Here is a 20,455-nt window from a genome sequence, read left to right on the forward strand (position 1 = left end):
CTAACTATGCATATACTCTGTCATACTCATTGAATGTATTGTTACTCGGTAATGATTCCTTCTGTACACATGGCGTCTATTGCCCCTGTCGTTCCGGGGAGAGGGATCCTCTTCTGTTGCACTCCTGAAGGTTTCTTCCCTTTTTTCCTTTGAAAGACTTTCTTGGGACTTTTTCCTGATCCGATGTGAGGTCCTGGGACAGGGACGTCTACAGGACTGTCTCAGAAAATTAGAATATTGTGATAAAGTTCTTTATTTTCTGTAATGCAATTAAAAAAACAAAAATGTCATGCATTCTGGATTCATTACAAATCAACTGAAATATTGCAAGCCTTTTATTCTTTTAATATTGCTGATTATGGCTTACAGCTTAAGAAAACTCTAAAATCCTATCTCATAAAATTTTAATATTTCCTCAGACCAAGTAAAAAAAAAGATTTATAACAGCTGAGTGTTTGTCAAGGCTCAGGAAACCCTTGCAGGTGTTTCGAGTTAATTAGACAATTCAAGTGATTTGTTTAATACCCTACTAGTATACTTTTTCATGATATTCTAATATTTAGAGATAGGATATTTGAGTTTTCTTAAGCTGTAAGCCATAATCAGCAATAAATCAGAATAAAAGGCTTGCAATATTTCAGTTGATTTGTAATGAATCCAGAATGCATGACATTTTTGTTTTTTTAATTGCATTACAGAAAATAAAGAACTTCATCACAATATTCTAATTTTCTGAGACAGTCCTGTATGTGTACAGAGGCAAATTTGTAAGAATGGGCTGTACAAAATAAACTGAATTGAGCCAACACAGATTTAACTTACCTTGTGTGTTTGTTGGGGAGTATGGAGGACTCAAAATGACTTAAGTATAAATAAATAAATAAATGCATGAATAAATAATTAAATGCTTAAATAAATGTAGAAATAATTTAGTAAATACAGGAATAAATAAATACAATAATAAATGTATAAATAAATGAATACAGAAATGAATAAATATACGTTATAACTCAACAGGACATCATTTAATAAATGTATATCTACATTTCTGTATCCCTTCATTTATTTATATATCTATTTATGTGTCCACACGTATTTCTTCATTTATTTATGTGTGACATTTATGTGTCCGTATATTCAAATGAGCTGGGGCGGTCCGAACCTCATTGTTGAACAGGATTGGTCAAGTCGGGGAGCAAGCCAGAAGCAATCGATCCCTAGCACTTGGACCTGTAGACGAACAGCGTTTATTATGCATTCTTGTCTACATTCTAAATACTACTGTTGTTGAGTCACGGAATGTAATTACCTTCGCATTGAAAATGCGGAAGGTTATGTTTTGATCGCCGTGTATTTATTTATTTATTTATTTGTATGCGTGTTACTCGCATAACTAAAAAAGTATTAAACCGAATCGCATGAAATTTGGTGGGATGATTGGTTATTATCCGGGGACCATTTGATTAGATTTTGGGATCGATCGGGTCAAAGATCAAGGTCAAGAAAAGGTCAAAATCTTTTTACCATAGCACGGTCAATTTGTATCCAACTGGCATGCAACTAATGCCATAATGTTCATAATTCAATGCCCAATCTTGTGATATGCGAAGGTATGCGCTCTACCGATTGCCCGTTCTAGTTTAATGATGTTTTCAGCCGAGAAGTTAGTAGTTTAAGCATCAAATCTGTGGTCGGTTTATCGAGATTCAGCCTAATAAGGATATGCGACGGAGATTTGAGGTCCTGCTTGCGGGACCAGTGAGCTCCGGGCGGTCAGCGCGCTGTGTGGCCGCCGAGAGAAGCCTGATCTCGGCAGGACTTTTTTAAATGCTCCGCTGGCTCTGACTTCTCCGTAGCGGCTAAACATGAGATATAATTAGGTTTTGGAGGATCTAAAGACCACAATGAGTTTATTATTAAAAGATAACGTTACGTCAATTTGACTGAGGGTTAAGATTCATAACTTCATATTGTAGCGACCCTGGGTCAGGAAAGCTACGAGACGTCTAGTTATTACCGTTTATTCGTAGCCTACGCCAAACATTACTACCCAGCTCTGTCAGCACTAGACTGTAACGGCTCCTACCTCCTCCATCTGCCCAGGTTGGACTTTCATTTTTTCTGTCTGTCAGTTGTTGTCTGTCTGTTGTCCGGTCTCTGTATGTCTTGACTTGCTGGTCGGCCGTTTGACTCCACCTGCGTGTCTTCTCTTGTCGTTCACCTGTTTGCAGTTATATGTCACATTTAGTCTGTAAGGTTTTACGTTGTATCTCTGACATTATGTTTTTATTCTGTCCATTTTAACATTGTCCTCCCTTATTTTATTTGCTTTATCTGTAGATTGTATTTGTAATCTTATGTTTTTAGGTTTGTTCTTAACATCAGCAACATTGGGACTACAGATGAAAAATAGCCTCTTGGCTAACTCTGGCACATTTACTGCAAAGTTTTTATCAATGTGCACTGTCCCTTATTAAATAAACCATTTAAAAAACAACAACAAAAAAACAACAGTGAACACCACAACACATTCTACTCCACTGTAAAGTATTTTACAGTGAATAATTGGAGTAAATTCAAGAACATTTGATGTGGTGATGTCACAAGACCAGAAAGACCGTCCTGCGTCCTCGAGAGTCTGGACTCCCAAGACCAGACTCCAAGAAAACACAAGTCTGTACTTGGTGTACATGGAATTGATAAACGGCTAAAGTCAAAAAGCTGTCTAGGCTAACTTCTGCTAACGGTTAGCTGAGCGAGCCAACTTCAGCATCACGTGCCAGGCAGAAGTAGTAGAGCAGAACACATCAGGTGCATTACACTCCTGTGACCAATCATTTAGACAGAGGTTCGGACCACCCCAGCTCATTTGAATATACGGACACGTAAATGTCACACATAAATAAATGAAGAAATACGTGTGGACACATAAATAGAGAAATAAATAAATGAAGAAATACAGAAATGTAGAAATATATTTATTTAATGATGTCCTGTTGATTTATAACTTATATTTATTCATTCCTGTATTTATTTATTTATACATTTATTTATACATTTATTTAAGCATTTATTCATTTATACATTTATTTAAGCATTTATTTATTTATAACTAACACAGGGAACTGGAGTCGGCCGGGGCAGCAACGGGACACGTAGGAATTGGAGTCGGCCGGAACAGCGAAGAGACAGAGAGCCGGCGACGGGACCGGGGAAGCCGAAAGCAGGACAGGGGGAGACAGAAGCGGGACATGGGAGGTAGACATACTCCACCAGAACAGTAAGTGAAGACACTTTTTAAAAATCAGTAGAGTTTACGCCTATTTTTGTTATTGATTTGAATGAATAACTTAAATTGGTAATTTTTTATTTTACTTCAAATTAATTGATAATTTTTTTAATTTACATTTTCTTTTTTACATTTTTCACATTTGTTAATCCTATTTTATTATTGTGCATATTTTAATTTTAGCAATTTTCATATTTGAGAAAAAAATATTTACATTTTTTCTCCCAGTCTTTCTTAACATACATTGGTCAGCTTGCCTTCTGGAACCCAGGTGCAGTCAGATTGATCTGTACAGGTGGCAATTGATGACAACTGTGCACATCAGCTGAGTGGGCCCTGTTCAGGGGTGTTTTCGGCTTGTGTAATGTTTACACTGACACTGTTGGACAGGGTTGCCAGGTCTGTGTGACAAAACCAGCCCAATGGCCAATCAAAACCAGCCCAAAACCAGCCCAATGGCCAATAAAACCAGCCCAATATCAGAACTCAAAATATGCCCGTGCCAAACCATATACACTGCTTTTAAAGTGTGTGTATGTGGGCGTGTCCCATGTCCATGTGCTGATCTGGAGTCAGTTTGGTAGGATTTGGGTATAAATAAATTATTTCATTTAAAATATGGATTTTTATTTAAAGATATTCATGTGATTTGCATGCAAAATAGGTCTACCCGAACCAGCGGACAAAAAATTCAACCCGCGGCAGCACTTCAAAAGTAGCCCAATTCCGCGGGAAAACCGCGGACCTGGCAACACTGCTGTTGGGTGTACAGGTTTGTGGTGAGAGGTTGAGGACAGTAGGTACGTTTGGGGTACCCTGTACATTCGTGCACTCATGTAGGTGCTTTGTGTCTAGACACATAGACTATTGGTTGGTGCTGCCTCTGTATTGTTTTGACAAGAACTTTGTTAGAGAAGCAGGTGAAGCTATTTTGTTTGTTTCTTTTCATAGAGGTAGTTAGCTAGGCCTAGTTTTGTTATGTTTTCATTTGTTTAGCACAACCACAACTGTCCCAATCTCTCCCACTTCACGGAACCGTTGTCTTTTGTGTAAGAATAAATATTATTTGAACCCGTTACTCCTACTTTTGATCTTTTCACGTATTCTTTGACTGTCATGTGTTCGTTCCCCCCACTTTCCCCTAGACCAGGGGTGTCCAAACTTTTTGCAGCTAGGGCCAATTGCGATAAAGTAAAGATGCCCGGGGGCCAATAGTTCCTTTAGACATTTTTTAAACCACAAAAGTTACATGAAAATACACTGTTATAAAACAATTCATTTTTACTGTCACAATTACTTTTATTTTTTAATATACCACATATAATATAACCAAGTCTGCCTTTCATTCAGTCAGATAACAATGAGAAAGCTGTATATAGAATACCTTACATTTCTATGAGTTACATAACGTTGCAATTAACCTGTTTTGCACTGACTACCTTTTCAAGATAATATCAATAAAGTGCAACCTGTGAAAAATTAAACAAAATAAGATCAAATATTTGGGCATAAAGAGTTTACTGAGTGTTCGTGACACTGCATATCTTTCAAAATAACAATAACGCGCAACCTTTGAAAAACAAAACAAGTGCAGATATGTCTGTCATTACGTTTTTTTCTATGTGTGATAAAATGGGCTTTCCACTTCACCTCTTTTTAAAACGGGGTTGCAGGCTTGATACGGCCACTCTCCATAAAGCTCAATGTTGAGCTCTTGTTTTGAAGGGCAACAGCTGGAACGCTGAGAGGTAACACCTGGCAAGTCGCCAAGAATCTGTCTGTCGCGCATGCGCAGCGTAACCGGTTAACGCTGTAACGTACACATTTACACGAAAGTCGGCGACAGGCATTTCGCTCTTTATTTATTAGTGACTTAGTTTTATGTCCGTGTAGTTTGTAATATGTGAAGTTCTCAAACAAGGTCTTGAAATAAAAGAATCAGCATTTCCCCTCGCGCCCCACCTGGTCTCTTGAACCCGGAGCAGAGAGCGACTCTGAGACGACGTGTCCGTCTTCACCACCGTGGGAACGCAGAGGTGTCGGTTTGCTGTTCCCGCGACATATTGGACGCTCTCTGCCGGCTGGTTGGAGCGCGCTCACCTGTATGTGCGCACCTGTCTGTGCGCATGGGGGCGGAGCTCCGCCGGGATACCGAGAGCCAGGAGAAGTGTGAACGCCACCACGTAGAGACAGAAATGACATGCCGCTGTGTCGATACGATCAATAATATACGACCGTTTAGTTGAATAAAACAACCTGACATTACTTCTGTTGTAATCTGGCGCTATAGAGAACATTTCAGTGGGGCGGACCCCCACCCTGTTCTCATGGTATGGGAAACACTAGTAATTCCCACCGCTCCTGAAAGCGGCGGCCCTCACTGTCAACTTTTCTCCTTTTTTTTTTGCCGTCGCCATGGCAAATAGGGTTCGAGAAGGGTTCACGCCACGGATGTAGAGCCAGATACATTAGAAAGGAGGAATTACGTCTTTCAAGTTTTTATGATTTATTTATTCTGACAGATCTGGCGGGCCACAAATAACACATTATATGACCGATGTCGCGGACCGTATGAAATCTGACCGCGGGCCGGACTTTGGACACCCCTGCCCTAGACCTTCTTATGAGTAGTTCTTCTTATGAGTTATTCTTCATCATCATCAGCTTTGTCTGCTGTGGAGAGACCAGCTTGTCCAAGCTTGGTCTTTAGGAGGCGGATCTCAAGTCTGGCCTTGGTTTGCTGTAGTCGGGCAAGAATAAGCTGTTCCTCTGCTAGATGGATCAATACTTCTGCCCTGTCAGTCTCTTTTGCAGAAATACCTTATAGGTGTCATCTTTCTTTGGGTGCTTTGAGCCTCTCTGTGGATCCTGTGGGAACTAGGTCTTCTGGCTGCACCTGTGATTGACCTTCTCCCTCGATTACAGGGCTGAGTTTAAGAATACATGTTTCTGAAGAAGGCTCACTTTCTGCTGTCATCACAGGCTTACCATACTTTGCAACATCTTGCATCCCATGCAGAGCTTCTGACTTTTCACCTCCAATAATATCAAGGACTGTCTGTATTCACCTCTCTTATATGGATTGTTGCCTGTTTGGCTGTTCTTGGCTTCAGCGTGGTCTTTTGTTGCCCTGGTCTTAAGATTCTTCCACCAAAATCTTAATTGCTGTTGTCCTCTTCTGGCCAAACCCCATGGCATTCACATGTTGTGTGATTTCAGCCCAAATGTCCTTCTTCATTTTAATGCTCACTTCACCACCCTTGGTAGAACTAAAAGATCCTACCAATGACCAATAATGGCACCTAACACTCTCCAGTAGGGCGTGGGTTTCAGCAGCAGAGACAATTGGGCTTTTTGAGTCCATGGTTCCACCGCTTTGATGTAACAAGCATCATCTACTATAGCCCTTGGGTATGATTCCATTAATTGAACACAAGCCAAAGCAATTAAGCTAACAGGTGTGTTTAGGAAGACCAATTTCAGACATGAAAGTCACTCACCTTTCGGCGAAAGTCGCCGTTTTGAAACCAAAATAGGTGACCTACGTGAATCGTGTAGATTCGATGAGATTTTTTGAGGGGGTAGGGGGAGGTGGGGTCAACTGGCCGGCCCGCGTTTGAGATTGGAGTGGGACACAGAGAAAATGTGATGTGGTGCTCTTTTATGGGACGTGTCGCGTCTCGGCCAATCAGCGTTAAGATGTTGACATCGTTTGGGGGCTTAGTGATAGCTTGAATGTCAGCCCGCTACATCTGCTGCTGTCATGCTGCACGGTGTATCGATACTAACAAAGTAACCGTACGTGAAACACAATCTGATTTAGCATATTTTTTGTATCAATACTTCATTAAAAGAGCGATCAGAGCGCACGCGCTGCTCCGTGTCAAGGTGTCTGCATGCAATGCGCAGCGCTCACAGCTTCGTGGCATTAAGTGGCGGAGCTTTTGAGTCTTAAGCTTTAAAAATTATTTCCTAAAAAGATGCCAGAAGTGAAATGATTAAGTTGTTTGTCTCCAATGCAGACAATCTGTAAAGTTATGTAACTCTACAGCTGCTCATCCTGATGAACTCTGTATCCTCTGGTCAGAGACTAACGGCCTCATAGTGTATAATCAATAATATGATGGCTCCATGTAGTTTCATTAATATCTTGTAGGCTCATACTAATATTACTGCCATTTGTTAAGTGTTGAAAAAGTTGGTAAAAAGTGAACCAGACAGATATTTTATTTATTACTATTATAGATAAATATACCAGTTTCGTATTTATGGTATCATATTGTTTTTATGGTATTTTATCAGTATCATGATATTTATGGCAGAATGGTATAGAAGATCGTGAAAACCATGTAGAGGCAGAACAGACTCAAGGAACAGGCTCAAGGAACAGGCTCATGGCTCAGCAGAGCACAAGACTTGAAGACTTGTTCAGGCCAAAAAAATGGAAGTTTGTTCATGAATGACCATATTATATATAATGACAATTTATATTTATTACTATTATTATAGGGCCCGATCAATTAGTGTCAGAGGGGAGGACCTACCGTTCTTAAAACGTTTATTTTTATATAGATTTTTGGTCAGAACAATCAAATGACCGGAGTTCATACAACGTGGATTTGGTGTGGCGACAGAAAAGTCACCAGCACCAGCACTGAGTCATCTTGTAAACTTTAACATGAAACTAGTGATGTGTCCGCAGTCAGATATAAAATGATAAATAACTACTGTGTTATTTTCAGAGTGATTTTGTAAACTTACATAAAAAACAACATTTTAATCCACCTCACACTTTGTAGGCTAACCAAACTGAGAAGAAGTAAGTACAGGTATTGATCACAGTTTCACAGCTAGCTGAAAGAGATGATCAATACAATTAAATCCAATTAAAAAATGTATGCAAACCATTTGTAAAATATGTGAAAGGCTCATTGAAAGGATGCTGGCTGTAATCCTGTCATTTTTAATGTTCCCACTGTGGGACAAATAAAGGAATATCATATATCATATCGTAGCTAAAGACATGTTGGTATCCCCAAAAAATGTCAAACAGCATTTCTGTATAAGGGTCCTTCAATTTACTGTATTTGTACACAGGATTCTAGAGTATCTAGAGTAGTTATAGTTTTATAACGTGCGTCACTAGTGCAATGAAACGGTATACAATGTAAACACACATATAACACGCATGTAAAAGTGTTTATACAAAGGTCACTATCGCAAGCTTTCATCTTTTACTAAATTTTCACCAGCGTGACAAATACATTTTTCTGTCAAATTTTAGCTACCATACAGTGTCTCTCTATATAATGTCAGCTGCATATGATCCCGGCTGCAGTATCTTAAGAGTAACAATGAACTTGATAGATTTTCTAAACCAGGGGTAAAAATAGGCATAAATCACAGGGTTAAGACAGGAGTTGAAATAGAACAGACATATTACAAAAGCAACAGATGAGACATTACTCAAGGTGTCCTGGCCTGTGAGTGAAACACAATAATATGGGCAGATGCACAATAGAAACACAACAATAACAACACCAAGATTCCTGGCTGCTTTCAGTTCAGATCTTTTAGCAGTTACAGTCACTGAACACTTGAGAGGTAAAGCTGCAATATGAGAGCGCATGGCACGAGCCTGAGTCACAGCCACCACAAACACTCTCATGTACAGAACTATGATGACAGTGACAGGGCCAATAAAAGTTAAAAGCAGATCTGCTAGTCCAGCAATGTATTGAACAACAACGACACACTCTCCCAGGCAGGAATTATACCTGCCTGGTTGTTGCAGGTTATCCTTGAGCAGCAGACTGTTATGGAAAGCAGAACATATCCAACACAGACAAACACAAACTTTAACTCTTTTTTGTGTGACTTTGTTGGCATAATGTAGAGGCTCACAAATAGCCACATATCGGTCAACTGATATGAGCACCATGGTTCCTATCGAGGCAGAAGTAATAATATAGTCAAACACATTATAGAGGATACACGTGAGGTCACCAAGGAACCAGCAGCCGTCTATGAGCATGATTTGAAATAACATGAGGAATCCAACGAAGAAATCTGAGACAGCCAGAGAGAGGAGGAGGAGGTTGGTGGGTGTGTGGAGTTGCCTGGAGAGACAAGAAAACAACATGATAATCATTATTAGTTGTGTAAATTGTGATTTTAAGAGATAAAACCAATGACGGAAACACCTACACATATGTGAAACACAAAAACAGTTCCCTTATAAGTCTGAGATTTAACATTTTGTTTTCTTCTATTCCAATAACTATATATTTCTGTACAGCTACCAGTTTTATAAATTGTTAAAACATTTGAATACTTGAAGTGGGAGATGGAGATGATGACCAGCAGGTTGAGAGTCACAGTGAGCAGAGAGATGGAGGACAGTAAAATGTAAGTGAGCATCGATAGAGAGTGAGGACGCATGGGCTTCCTGCAGGAGGAGTTGAGGAGTTGTGGAAAGCAAAGTTCGGCTTCAAGGGTTTTCATTCTCATGAAGAGACGTCAAGATGCTGCTAAGCTCGCCAGACAACTGACTGATCCCTTTTATTCCTCCACACCCCACTTATTTCTTTTGCTATGGTGACAACTTTCTTTAAGTGGGAGTGACTGAACTACGCCCTGACTGTTTCACCTATCTTCATTGGACTTTTCCCTGCGGTTTACCTCCCCCTCTTCCCTTTGTCCTTTAAAAAAAACTAATCACAATTGTTGTCCTGTTCTTCAACAGAGAACACCAAGTCAAATCACAACAAAGCCAAAGTTGCTTTTTTAAGACAATATAATTTAAGAAGAAAGGGGAGTACAGCTTATTGTTACTAATGCAATGAACTCGAATAAGCGATAGATGAAAGTATATTTTCAAATGTTTTGCAATAAAAAGGTTTTTAATTCGGCTCAGGAAGGGAAAGCAGGGTCTACCCCAGGCTGTTCTCAGCGTGGGGGGGGAGCTGCTGACCCGGACAGGGGACATCGTCGGACGGTGGAAAGAATACTTTGAGGAACTCCTAAATCCGGCCAACATGTCCCCTCTAGAGAGGGCAGTGCCTGTAGACTTGGGGGGGGTCGCACCAATATCCCTGGCAGAGGCCGCTAAGGTTGTTAAAAAGCTCCTTGGTGGCAAGGCGCCAGGGGTGGATGAGATCCGCCCTGAGATGCTGAAGGCGCTGGACATTGTTGGGCTGTCTTGGCTGACACGCCTCTTCAATGTCGCATGGGGGTCAGGAACAGTACCCTTGGACTGGCAGACCGGGGTGGTGGTTCCCATTTTCAAAAAGGGGGACCGGAGAGTGTGCTCGAACTATCGTGGAATCACACTTCTCAGCCTCCCTGGGAAAGTTTATGCCAGGGTACTGGAAAGGAGGCTCCGACCGCTGGTCGAACCTCGGATTCAAGACCAGTAGTGCGGATTCCGTCCCGGTCGTGGAACTGTGGACCAGCTCTTCACCCTCGCAAGGGTCCTCGAGGGGTCCTGGGAGTTTGCCCAACCAGTCTTCATGTGTTTTGTGGACTTGGAGAAGGCTTTCGACCGGGTCCCTCGGGAATTGTTGTGGGGGGTGCTGCGGGGGTATGGGGTTCCGGACCCGTTGCTACAGGCTATCCGGTCTCTGTACGCCTGCAGTACAAGCTGTGTTCGCATCCTCGGCAGTAAGTCAGACACGTTCCCGGTGGGTGTTGGTCTCCGCCAGGGCTGCCTTTTATCACCGGTCCTGTTTGTGATTTTCATGGACAGGATATCTAGGTGCAGCCTGGGGGTGGAGCAGGTCAGGTTTGGGGGTCTTGGGATCGCCTCTCTTCTGTTTGCAGATGATGTGGTCCTGTTAGCATCCTCAGACCATGAACTCCGGCACTCACTGGGGCGTTTTGCTGCCGAGTGTGAAGCGGCAGGGATGAGAGTCAGCACCGCCAAATCTGAGGCCATGGTGCTCTGCCGGACAGAGTGCCTGCCCCAAGCGAAGGAGTTCAAGTATCTCGGGGTCTTGTTCACGAGTGAGGGTAAGATGGAGCGGGAGATCGACAGGCGGATCGGTGCAGCTGCAGCAGTAAAACAGGCGCTGTACCGGTCTGTCTTGGTGAAGAGAGAGCTGAGCCGAAAGGCGAAGCTTTCAATTTACTGGTCGGTCTACGTTCCAATCCTCACCTATGGTCATGAACTTTGGGTAGTGACCGAAAGAACGAGGTCGCGAATACAAGCGGCGAAATGAGTTTCCTCCGTGGGGTGGCGGGCTCAGCCTTAGAGATAGGGTAAGGAGCTCGGACATCAGGAGGGAGCTTGGAGTCGAGCCGCTACTCCTTCGCATCGAAAGGAGTCAGCTGAGGTGGTTCGGGCATCTGATTCGGATGCCTCCTGGACGCCTCCCGTTAGAGGTTTTCCAGGCACGTCCTACTGGGAGGAGACCTCGGGGAAGACCCAGGACACGCTGGAGAGATTATATCGCCCGGCTGGCCTGGGAACGCCTCGGGATCCCCCAGAATGAGCTGGAAAGTGTTGCGGGCGAGAGGGAAGTCTGGGTCAACCTGCTGGGTCTGCTGCCCCCGCGACCCGACCCCGGAATAAGCGGATGAGAATGGATGGATGGATGGAGGTTTTTAATTGTTGTGTTGTTGAACTCAATCTCTTGTAGATGCGAAAAACCGGGCATGGGAGGAGTTCGGGGTGGCCATAGAGAATGACTTTTGGTTGGAGAAGGACTTTCGGTTGGCCTCAAGAAGGTTCTGGCAAACCATTTGCAGCCTCAGGAAGGGAAAGCAGAGCATACCCCAGGCTGTTCTCAGCCAGAGGGGGGTCGCATCCATATCCCTTGCAGAGGCCGCTACGGTTGTCAAAAAGTGTTTTGTTGTCAAGATGCCGGGGGTGGATGAGATCCGCCCTGAGATGCTGAAGGCGCTGGACATTGTTGGGCTGTATTGGCTGAAATTCCTCTTCAATGTGGCTTGGGGGTCAGGATCGGTGCCCATGGACTGGCAGACCGAGGTGGTGGTTTTCCATTTTCAAAAAGGGGGGCCGGACACGGCGGATAATGTGCTCAAACTATCGTGGTATCACACTACTCCGCCTCCCGTGGGAAAGCTTATGCCAGGCTGATGGAAAAGAGGCTCTGACCGTTGGTCAAACCTCAGATTCAAGACGAGCTGTGGGGATTCCGTCCCGGTCATGGAACAATGGACCAGTTCTTTACCCTTGCAAGGATACTGCAGGAGTCCTGGGAGTTTTCCCAACCAGTCTGCATGTGCTTTGTGGACTTGGAGAAGGCTTTCGACCGGGTCCCTCTGGATTTTTTGTCGGTGCTGCTGCGGGAGTATGGGGTGCCAAACTCGTTGCAATGGGCTATGCGGTCTCAGGAACTCCTGCAATAAGAGCTGTGTTTGCATTCTCTTGCATTAAGTTAGACATGTTCATGCTGGGTGTTGTCCTCCGCCAGGGTGGCCTTCTATGCGCAGGTTAGGTTTGGGGGTCTCGGGGATCGCCTCTCTGCCGTTTGCAGATGATGTGGTCCTGTTCGAGTATCTTGGATTCTTGTTCACGAGTAAGGGTAAGATGGAGCGGGAGATCGACGGGTGGATCGCTGCTGCTGCACCGGTCCTACTTGGTGAAAATGGAGCTGAACCAAAATGCAAAGCTCTCAATTTACTGTTCGGTCTACGTTCCAACCCGGGCCCAGGTGGGGAGTTCGCTGGCGAGCATCTGGTGGCTGGGCCTTCGCCTATAGGGCCCGGTCGGGCTCAGCCCAAAGAAAAAACATGAAGCAGCCACCTTGTGGACTCACCACACTCAAAGAAATGACTCATTGGATGAACTCAATTAAATTGTTGGCAGGTTTTCCATCCAATAATTATATGCAACTCCAACTCAAATTTAGCACATCAGTGCAATAAAATGTAATTAAGTTAGTCCAACTCATTTGTATCAAATACATCTAAAATAAAATAACGATATTCATTAAATTAAATTAATTTATGTTTGTCCAACTCAAAATATAAACTAACTAACAAAATATGCAAACTCCACACAGAAGGAACACCCCAACTGGGATTTGAACCCACAGCCCTCTGGCTTTGAGGCGACAGTGCTAGCCACTACACCACCGTACAGCCCTGAAAGTGTCTTCACCTCATGCAAACAACTGATTTTCAGCTGGCGCATGCGCAAAGGGTAGTCCTCAATGAAACACATTTATTTTGAGTTGATATGCGCACCATCTAACCTAAATAAATCAAATAAATGAAAGTATTCATACATTTTGTGTTACACCCATTAAATATAAATATCTATTTTTGTAATTGATTTATTTAAATTTATCAAACAATATTGAAATGTGTCACCTCGAAAAACGGCTTGAATCGTTTTTGTGAGTGTAACCTAAATAAATCTAATAAATGAAAGTATTCATACATTTTGTGTTACACCCATTCAATATAAATATCCTCGTTTTGTAATTGATTTATTTAAATGCATCAAACAATATTTAAATGTGTCACCTCTAAGAAGGGCTTGAATCGTTTTTTTGAGTGCACCCGCAGGGACGCATCGGGGTCGAGTGCTATGTAGACCAGGCGGCGGGCCAGGCAGGGAAGCATAGATTATCTCTACGGACGTGGAATATCACCTCGCTAGCGTGGAAAGAGCCAGAGTGGGTGCAGGAGGTGGAGCGGTACTAGCTAGTAGTTGGGCTCACCTCCACACACAGCACTGACTCTGGAACCAAGCTCCTTGGAAGGGTTGGACATTGTCCTTTTCTGGAGTTGCCCAGGGTAAAAGGCATCGGGTGGGAGTCGAGATACTCGCGAGGCCCCCGGCTGAGTGCTGCTGTGTTGGAGTTTTCCTCGCCCACCTGCGCCTATCCGTTGCGGGGAGTAAGGCTATGATTGGGAGGAAGGGCTTGCCCGATATGAAACTGTCGGGTGTTCTGTTATTGGACTTCTGTGCTAGACACGGTTTGTCCATAACGAACACCGTTTTCGAACATAAGGTAGCTCATAAGTGTACTTGGTACCAGAACACCTTAGGCCGGAGATCAATGATCGACTTTGTAATTGTATCATCTGATCTGCGTCCGTATGTTTTGGACACTAGGGTAAAGAGAGGAGCAGAGCTGTCAACTGATCACCACCTGGTGGTGAGTTGGATCAGATGGCGGGAGAGTCGGCTAGAAAGACCGGCTAGAGCTTAGGCGGAGGAGGGGGCTCTGGGGGACCGGGCTCAGGAGGAGGGGGCTCTGGGTCGGCCGGGACAGGGAGCTGAAACTCGCCGGGACGGGGAACTGGGACCGACCGGGATGGAGACGGGGCAGGGGTAACTGGTGCCGCCAACGGGACCCGGCAATCGGGGCGGCAGCGGCAACGGGCCGCGGGGAACATGGGTCGGCAGCGCCGACGAGTCGTGGGGAACAAGGGTCGGCAGCGGCGACGGATCGTGGGGGTCGGCAGCGGCGACGGGTCCCGGGGATCAGGGGCCAGTCACAGCTGCTCGAGGGCGCACGTCTGGCGGTTAGCCTCTGCCTGGTCCCGCCGCATCTCCTGGATCCAGCCCAGCATCTTCCCCAATCCACTCCATTGCTGGTCTGGCTCTTCTCCTTCCGTCTGATTTTTCCCAGGGGGCCCCATGTTTGGCTCCAGTGTAACGGTTCCATGGCCGTCACCCGCGGGTTTCCCCCTAAAGCAGCAAGGAGTCGCCAACACCAACGAGGTTCTGTTCGTTGACATGCTTTATTTCTCAGTAGATTGCACATGGGCGCCTCTGGTCACAATCCACACTCCACTCTCAACTGCTCCTTTTAAGAGAGCAGCGTCGGCTGCTGGCTGATTGGCAAACCAGCCAGCAGCCAAGGCCAAATTGGAGACTCCACCCCTACAGCTGCCACAGTGTTAGATGATTCAAGATTCAAGATTCAAGATGTTTTATTTGTCACATACACACACAGGGTGTGCAGTGAAATGAAAGTGGCAATGCTCAGCAGGAATGTGCAAGGGCAACAAGTACACACTATTTACAATAAAAAACAACACAATATTTACAGTACAATATTTATACTAAGTGTGTGTGTGTGTGTGTGTGTGCCTAAGAGGGGCAGTTGTGTGGGTCTATGTGGGGGTCCTGGTGAGGTCGGAGTTCACAGTCCTGATGGCCTGAGGAAAGAAACTCCGTCTCAGTCTCTCTGTTCTTGCAGCGTGACTACGGAGGCGCCTGCCTGACCGCAGCAGCTGAAACAGTCTGTTGTTGGGGTGGTGAGGATCCTTCATGATCCTGCCGGCTCTGGTTCTGCACCTCCTGGTGTACAAGTCCTGCAGGGTGGGGAGTGTAGTTCCAATAGTGCGTTCAGCCGAGCACTACTCTCTGCAGAGCCTTCCTGTCCTGAGCGGAGCAGTTGCCAAACCAGGCTGTGATGCTTCCTGTCAGGACGCTCTCTACAGCTCCAGAGTAGAAGGACTGAAGGATCCTCTGGGAAACTTTAAATTTCCTCAGCTGCCTGAGGTGGTAGAGGCGCTGCCTTGCCTTTCTCACCAGAGTGTCTGTGTTCGTTGACCATGTCAGATCCTCGGTGATGTGGACTCCCAGGTATTTATACCTGCTCACCCTCTCCACAGTAGTCCCGTTAATCCCCAGTGGTGAGTACGTCCTCTGTTGTTGTACCCTCCTAAAGTCCACAATCAGCTCCTTAGTTTTGGTGACATTCATGATGAGACTGTTGTCCTGGCACCAGAGTGACAGATCAGCAACTTCCTCCAGGTAGGCCCTCTCGTCGTTGTCGGAGATCAGGCCCACCACCACTGTGTCATCCGCAAACTTGATGATGGTGTTGGAGCTGAACCTGGCCACACAGTCATGTGTGTACAGGGAGTACAGTAGGGGGCTGAGGACGCAACCCTGGGGGGATCCTGTGTTCAGGGTGAGGGGGTTGGAGGTGTGTCTGCCCACCCTGACCACCTGTGGCCTGGCGGTCAGGAAGTCCAGGATCCAAGCACACAGGGGGGTGTTCAGTCCCAGCTCAATCAGCTTGCTGAGAAACACTGACCAAGAGTCTCTTTTTGACAAATTGGGAAGGAGAACGGGTTTGCTCCCTCAATCCCTGAATATGTCATTCTGCTGTAACTTGGTTTTTGGAGTGAATCTCCCCTCCCAGCCAAGTCTGTAGGTTCTGTTTGTTCTTTAAGTCTGCCGGCTTTCTTCCTGTGTGGTGCCGTCTGTGTTTCTGGCCTCTTGTTCAATGTCCTGTGCTGCTCCACCTTTCTAAATCAATACAACCACATCATCTGCAAAGAGCAGAAAAGCAAGGTCAACAAACAGGACACTCTCCAAAACCCGGCTGCAACTTGAGATCCTCTCTCTGAAAGTCACAAACAGAATTTTGAAAAAATAGAGAACCCGGTTGGCACCTAACACCCACTGAAGACGTGTCTGAATTTTTGCCATGAACACCATTTGAAAAGTGTTTTTAAACCTGTGGATTTTTAAAGTCTCAGATATTCCGGAAGAGACTAACAGAGTTGAGGGGCAATGACTGCAAACATTCCACTAAGGGACTTAGTTCCAGCTAGCAGAGCCTTACCTGTGCATCTCAGGCTGGCTATGCTCAAAGGGGGCAGCAGTCCATCATTGCAACGGGGAGCTAAACCGGTAATGGCTTTAAAGGTTCAATACTAAAATGTATTCGAAAATCTACAAGTTGCCTGTGAAAGAAGACCAAAACTGGGCTTGGATGATCTTCTTACCTGGTATTAGTTATAAATCGATCAGCCAAAGGTGCAATACGCTTTTTAGGATTAACTAAAGCCATATGTTATTTCAAATAGGAAGAGAACAGTTAGATGAAGAAGGATTATGTTTCACAGATAATATGCAATGATGAAGTCTCAGAGTCTTTAGCGCTTGGACTCTACACTGAGATTTGTAATTGAGGGCCGATGTCATATGGGTTAAATAGTGGAAACTATATGCTCAATTTAATAAAACAAACACCTGGCATAATTATCATGTAATAATATTGTTATTATCTGGTTATTTCAATGAAAACTTGTTTATTTTCATACATTGCTTGAGATATATTTCTGTAATTCAATCAAATTCAATGATGACAGACAGGGAGTTTTAGTAAATTATTTATATACACATTGTAAAGAAAGACAAGTAACAGAAAAAGAGACGATCACTGAATATTCCAACTGAATATTTTCAGAATAAAATTTAGATCATATATGTACACACAGCAATAAGGAGCTTTAAGCTATCCTGCTTATTGTGTAATCAAGGAAATAAAATGTATAAATAGCTTTTCGGTGGGAACCACACTAAATGAATTGCAATTGTCACTGGTATTTGTAGAGAGTGAGGACTGTTAACATGTGTTACGTCAGCTTTGGAAGGGTTGGTCGCCTTCTGGTCAGCAGAACAAAGGAGAGAGAGATAGTCATTGTATGTGTGTTTCTAAGAGAGGCTGGCTGTGTGATGAAGTGTGTTGTATAACACTATCTCCAATTTACATTTAAATCACATTGTAAGGATGTTAATCTTTTTATTCCTAGAATGCATAAGACCGTAAGATAATCAGGCATTGCTTCTTCTCTCCTGATTTCAGAAGTTGCCAGGATTTACAAACCTTGAAATTTAAGTAATCATAACTATTGTTCATTCAAAAGAAAACACATCCCAAAACATCTACATTATTAGTATTTTATTCTGGAATAACTGTTAAAGAGGTGTCGCTCATTGAAACATGTGTCTTTCAACCCTGTAAAGCAGTTTTTTCTACTTGCTGATTCTATACTCACATTGAGACGGATCAACCAAACAAACAGATCATTATATTTGCTCTTTTCAACTTTATACCTGCAAGTCAGCCACTTGTGTCTTTCAAACCTGTGAAGCAGTTGTTGTTTTTAACCTACCGGTTACTTGTATTGAGACCTGTCATATGTAACAGATAAACCAAATAAACCAAACACAACATTTTGTTATATATATATCATTTATTATCTTCTGCTGTTGGATGACAACAACAATCAAAACATGTAGCTACACCCTGTATGTTTTTGGGGGATCCTAAACTAAATACAGAACCTTGATATCTGAATGCACAGAGCAGTGGACACATCACTCGTTCAATATTAAAGTTTACAAGATGATACAGCCTAACTTAAAACAATGTGAAGATTAAAGTTGGTGACTTGCAGGTATATTATGGAAAGGAAGGAATTTAATGTTATTTTCTGAGTCAAAGTACATTGAAGTGATTTGGTAAACTTGTGTAAGGGAGAACATATTTGAATCCACCTCACTCTGCGTGATCTTACCAAAAGGAGGAGAAGTACAGGAGCTGAACACAGTTTCAAAACTACCTGAAAGGGATCTGAACAAATCTTTGAAAGGCCTTCTTGAATAGAGACAGGCAAGAGTTGTTCTAGAGTAGCTGGAGACATTGTTGTCTTTCTATGACACTGTTGCATTGAAACAGCACACAACGTAAAGACACATTTAAGAACTGCATTTAAAGGTTTGTACACAAGGTGAATCTACCAAGACTTTTACATGGTCTTTAACTTCCACCCTCATGACAAAGTACATTTTTCTGTTAAATTTCAGCCACCATGCAGTGTCTCTCTACATAATGTTGGTCATATATGATCCAGGCTTTAGTATCTTAAACGTGACAATGAACTTGATAGATTTTCTAAACCAGGGGTACAAAAAGGCATAAATCACAGGGTTAAGTAGGGAGTTGACATAGAACAAACATGTCACAAAAGTGGCAGTTGAGGTATTAAATAAAGTGTCCTGACCGGTAAGTATTGCACTAAAATATGGACAGATACATAATAGAAACACAACAATAATAACACCAAGATTCCTGGCTGCTTTCATTTCAGATTTTTTATCAGTTACAGTCACTGAACGCTTGAGAGGTAAAGCTGCAATATGAGAGCGCATGGCACGAGCCTGAGTCACAGCCACCACAAACACTCTCATGTACAGAACTATGATGACAGTGACAGGGCCAATAAAGGAGAAAAAAAGATCTGCAATTCCAGCAATGTAGTTAATAACAATGACACACTCCCCCAAGCAGGAATTATACCTGCCTGGTTGTGCCAGGTTATCCTTCAGCAGCAGACTGTGAAGGAAAGCAGAACATGTCCAACACAGACAATTACAAACTGTTACTCTTTTTTGTGTGACTTTGTTGAGATAATGTAGAGGCTGACAAATAGCCACATATCGGTCAACTGATATGAGCACCATGGTTCCTATTGATGCCGAGGTAATGAGGTATGATAGATAAACCGAAAGAGTACACATGAGGTCACCAAACAACCAGCAACCGTCTAAGAGTATGATTTGATATAACATGAGGAATCCAACGAAGAAATCTGAGAAAGCCAGAGAGAGGAGGAGGAGGTTGGTGGGTGTGTGGAGCTGCCTGGAGAAATAAGAGAAGATGCTGATCATTATAAGTAGTGTCAAAGGTAAGACAGAAAAGCAGTTACTGAAACACAAAAACATATTTCCCTTATAAGTCTGAGATTTAACATTTTGTTTTCTTATTCCAATAACTATTCATCTCTATACAGCTACCAGTTTTGTAAATTGATAAAACATTTGAATACCTGAAGTGGGAGATGGAGATGATGACCAGCAGGTTGAGCGTCACAGTGAGCACAGAGATGGAGGACAGTAAAATGTAAGATAGCATAGATAGAGCGTGAGGACGCATGGTCTTCCTGCAGGAGGAGTTGAGGAGTTGTGGAAAGCAAAGTTCGGCTTCTTCAAGGGTTTTCATTCTCAGGAGGAGGAGACGAGATGCTGCTGAGCTCGTCAGACAACTGACTGATCCCTTTTATTCCTCCACACCCCACCTATTTCTTTTGCTGAGGTGACAACTTTCTTTAAGTGGGAGTGACTGAACTACGCCCTGACTGCTTCACCTATCTTCATTGGACTTCCTCCCTCTTTCCCCTTTGTCCTTTAAAAAAAAAACTAATTACAATTTTTGTCCGGTTCTGCAACAGGGAACAGCAAGTCAAATCACAACGAAGCCAAAGTTGCTTTTTTAAGACAATTTAATTTAAGAAGAAACGGGAATACAGCTTATAATTACAAATGAAATTAACCCGAATAAGCGATAGATAAAAGTATATTTTCAAATGTTTGGCAATAAA

At 43.4% G+C, this 20,455-nt stretch overlaps 2 protein-coding genes across 2 annotated transcripts; both read right to left on the minus strand.

Moving 5' to 3' along the window:
• Nucleotides 1-8,591: 8,591 nt before the first annotated feature.
• LOC130206476 (trace amine-associated receptor 13c-like) lies at nt 8,592-9,793 on the minus strand. Its single transcript, XM_056434485.1, has 2 exons — nt 9,624-9,793; nt 8,592-9,408 (listed from the first exon to the last, which is right to left on the minus strand). Exons 1-2 carry the CDS (start codon nt 9,791-9,793, stop codon nt 8,592-8,594), a joined length of 987 nt encoding a protein of 328 aa, XP_056290460.1.
• A 9,106-nt stretch (nt 9,794-18,899) lies between these two features.
• LOC130206523 (trace amine-associated receptor 13c-like) lies at nt 18,900-20,076 on the minus strand. Its single transcript, XM_056434542.1, has 2 exons — nt 19,904-20,076; nt 18,900-19,716 (listed from the first exon to the last, which is right to left on the minus strand). The coding sequence occupies exons 1-2, from the start codon at nt 20,074-20,076 to the stop codon at nt 18,900-18,902; spliced, it is 990 nt and encodes a 329-aa protein (XP_056290517.1).
• Between the last annotated feature and the right edge of the window lie 379 nt (nt 20,077-20,455).

The sequence above is a fragment of the Pseudoliparis swirei genome, chromosome 2, assembly GCF_029220125.1.
Source record: "Pseudoliparis swirei isolate HS2019 ecotype Mariana Trench chromosome 2, NWPU_hadal_v1, whole genome shotgun sequence".
NCBI classification, from domain to species: Eukaryota; Metazoa; Chordata; class Actinopteri; order Perciformes; family Liparidae; genus Pseudoliparis; species Pseudoliparis swirei.

Coding starts and splice junctions, on each gene's coding strand:
- LOC130206476 (XM_056434485.1), bottom strand. CDS start 9,793: ATGAAAACCCTTGAAGCCGAACTTTGCTTTCCACAACTCCTCAACTCC. Junction 9,409..9,623: donor ATCTCCATCTCCCACTTCAA/GTATTCAAATGT, acceptor TTGTCTCTCCAG/GCAACTCCACACACCCACCA.
- LOC130206523 (XM_056434542.1), bottom strand. CDS start 20,076: ATGAAAACCCTTGAAGAAGCCGAACTTTGCTTTCCACAACTCCTCAAC. Junction 19,717..19,903: donor ATCTCCATCTCCCACTTCAG/GTATTCAAATGT, acceptor TTATTTCTCCAG/GCAGCTCCACACACCCACCA.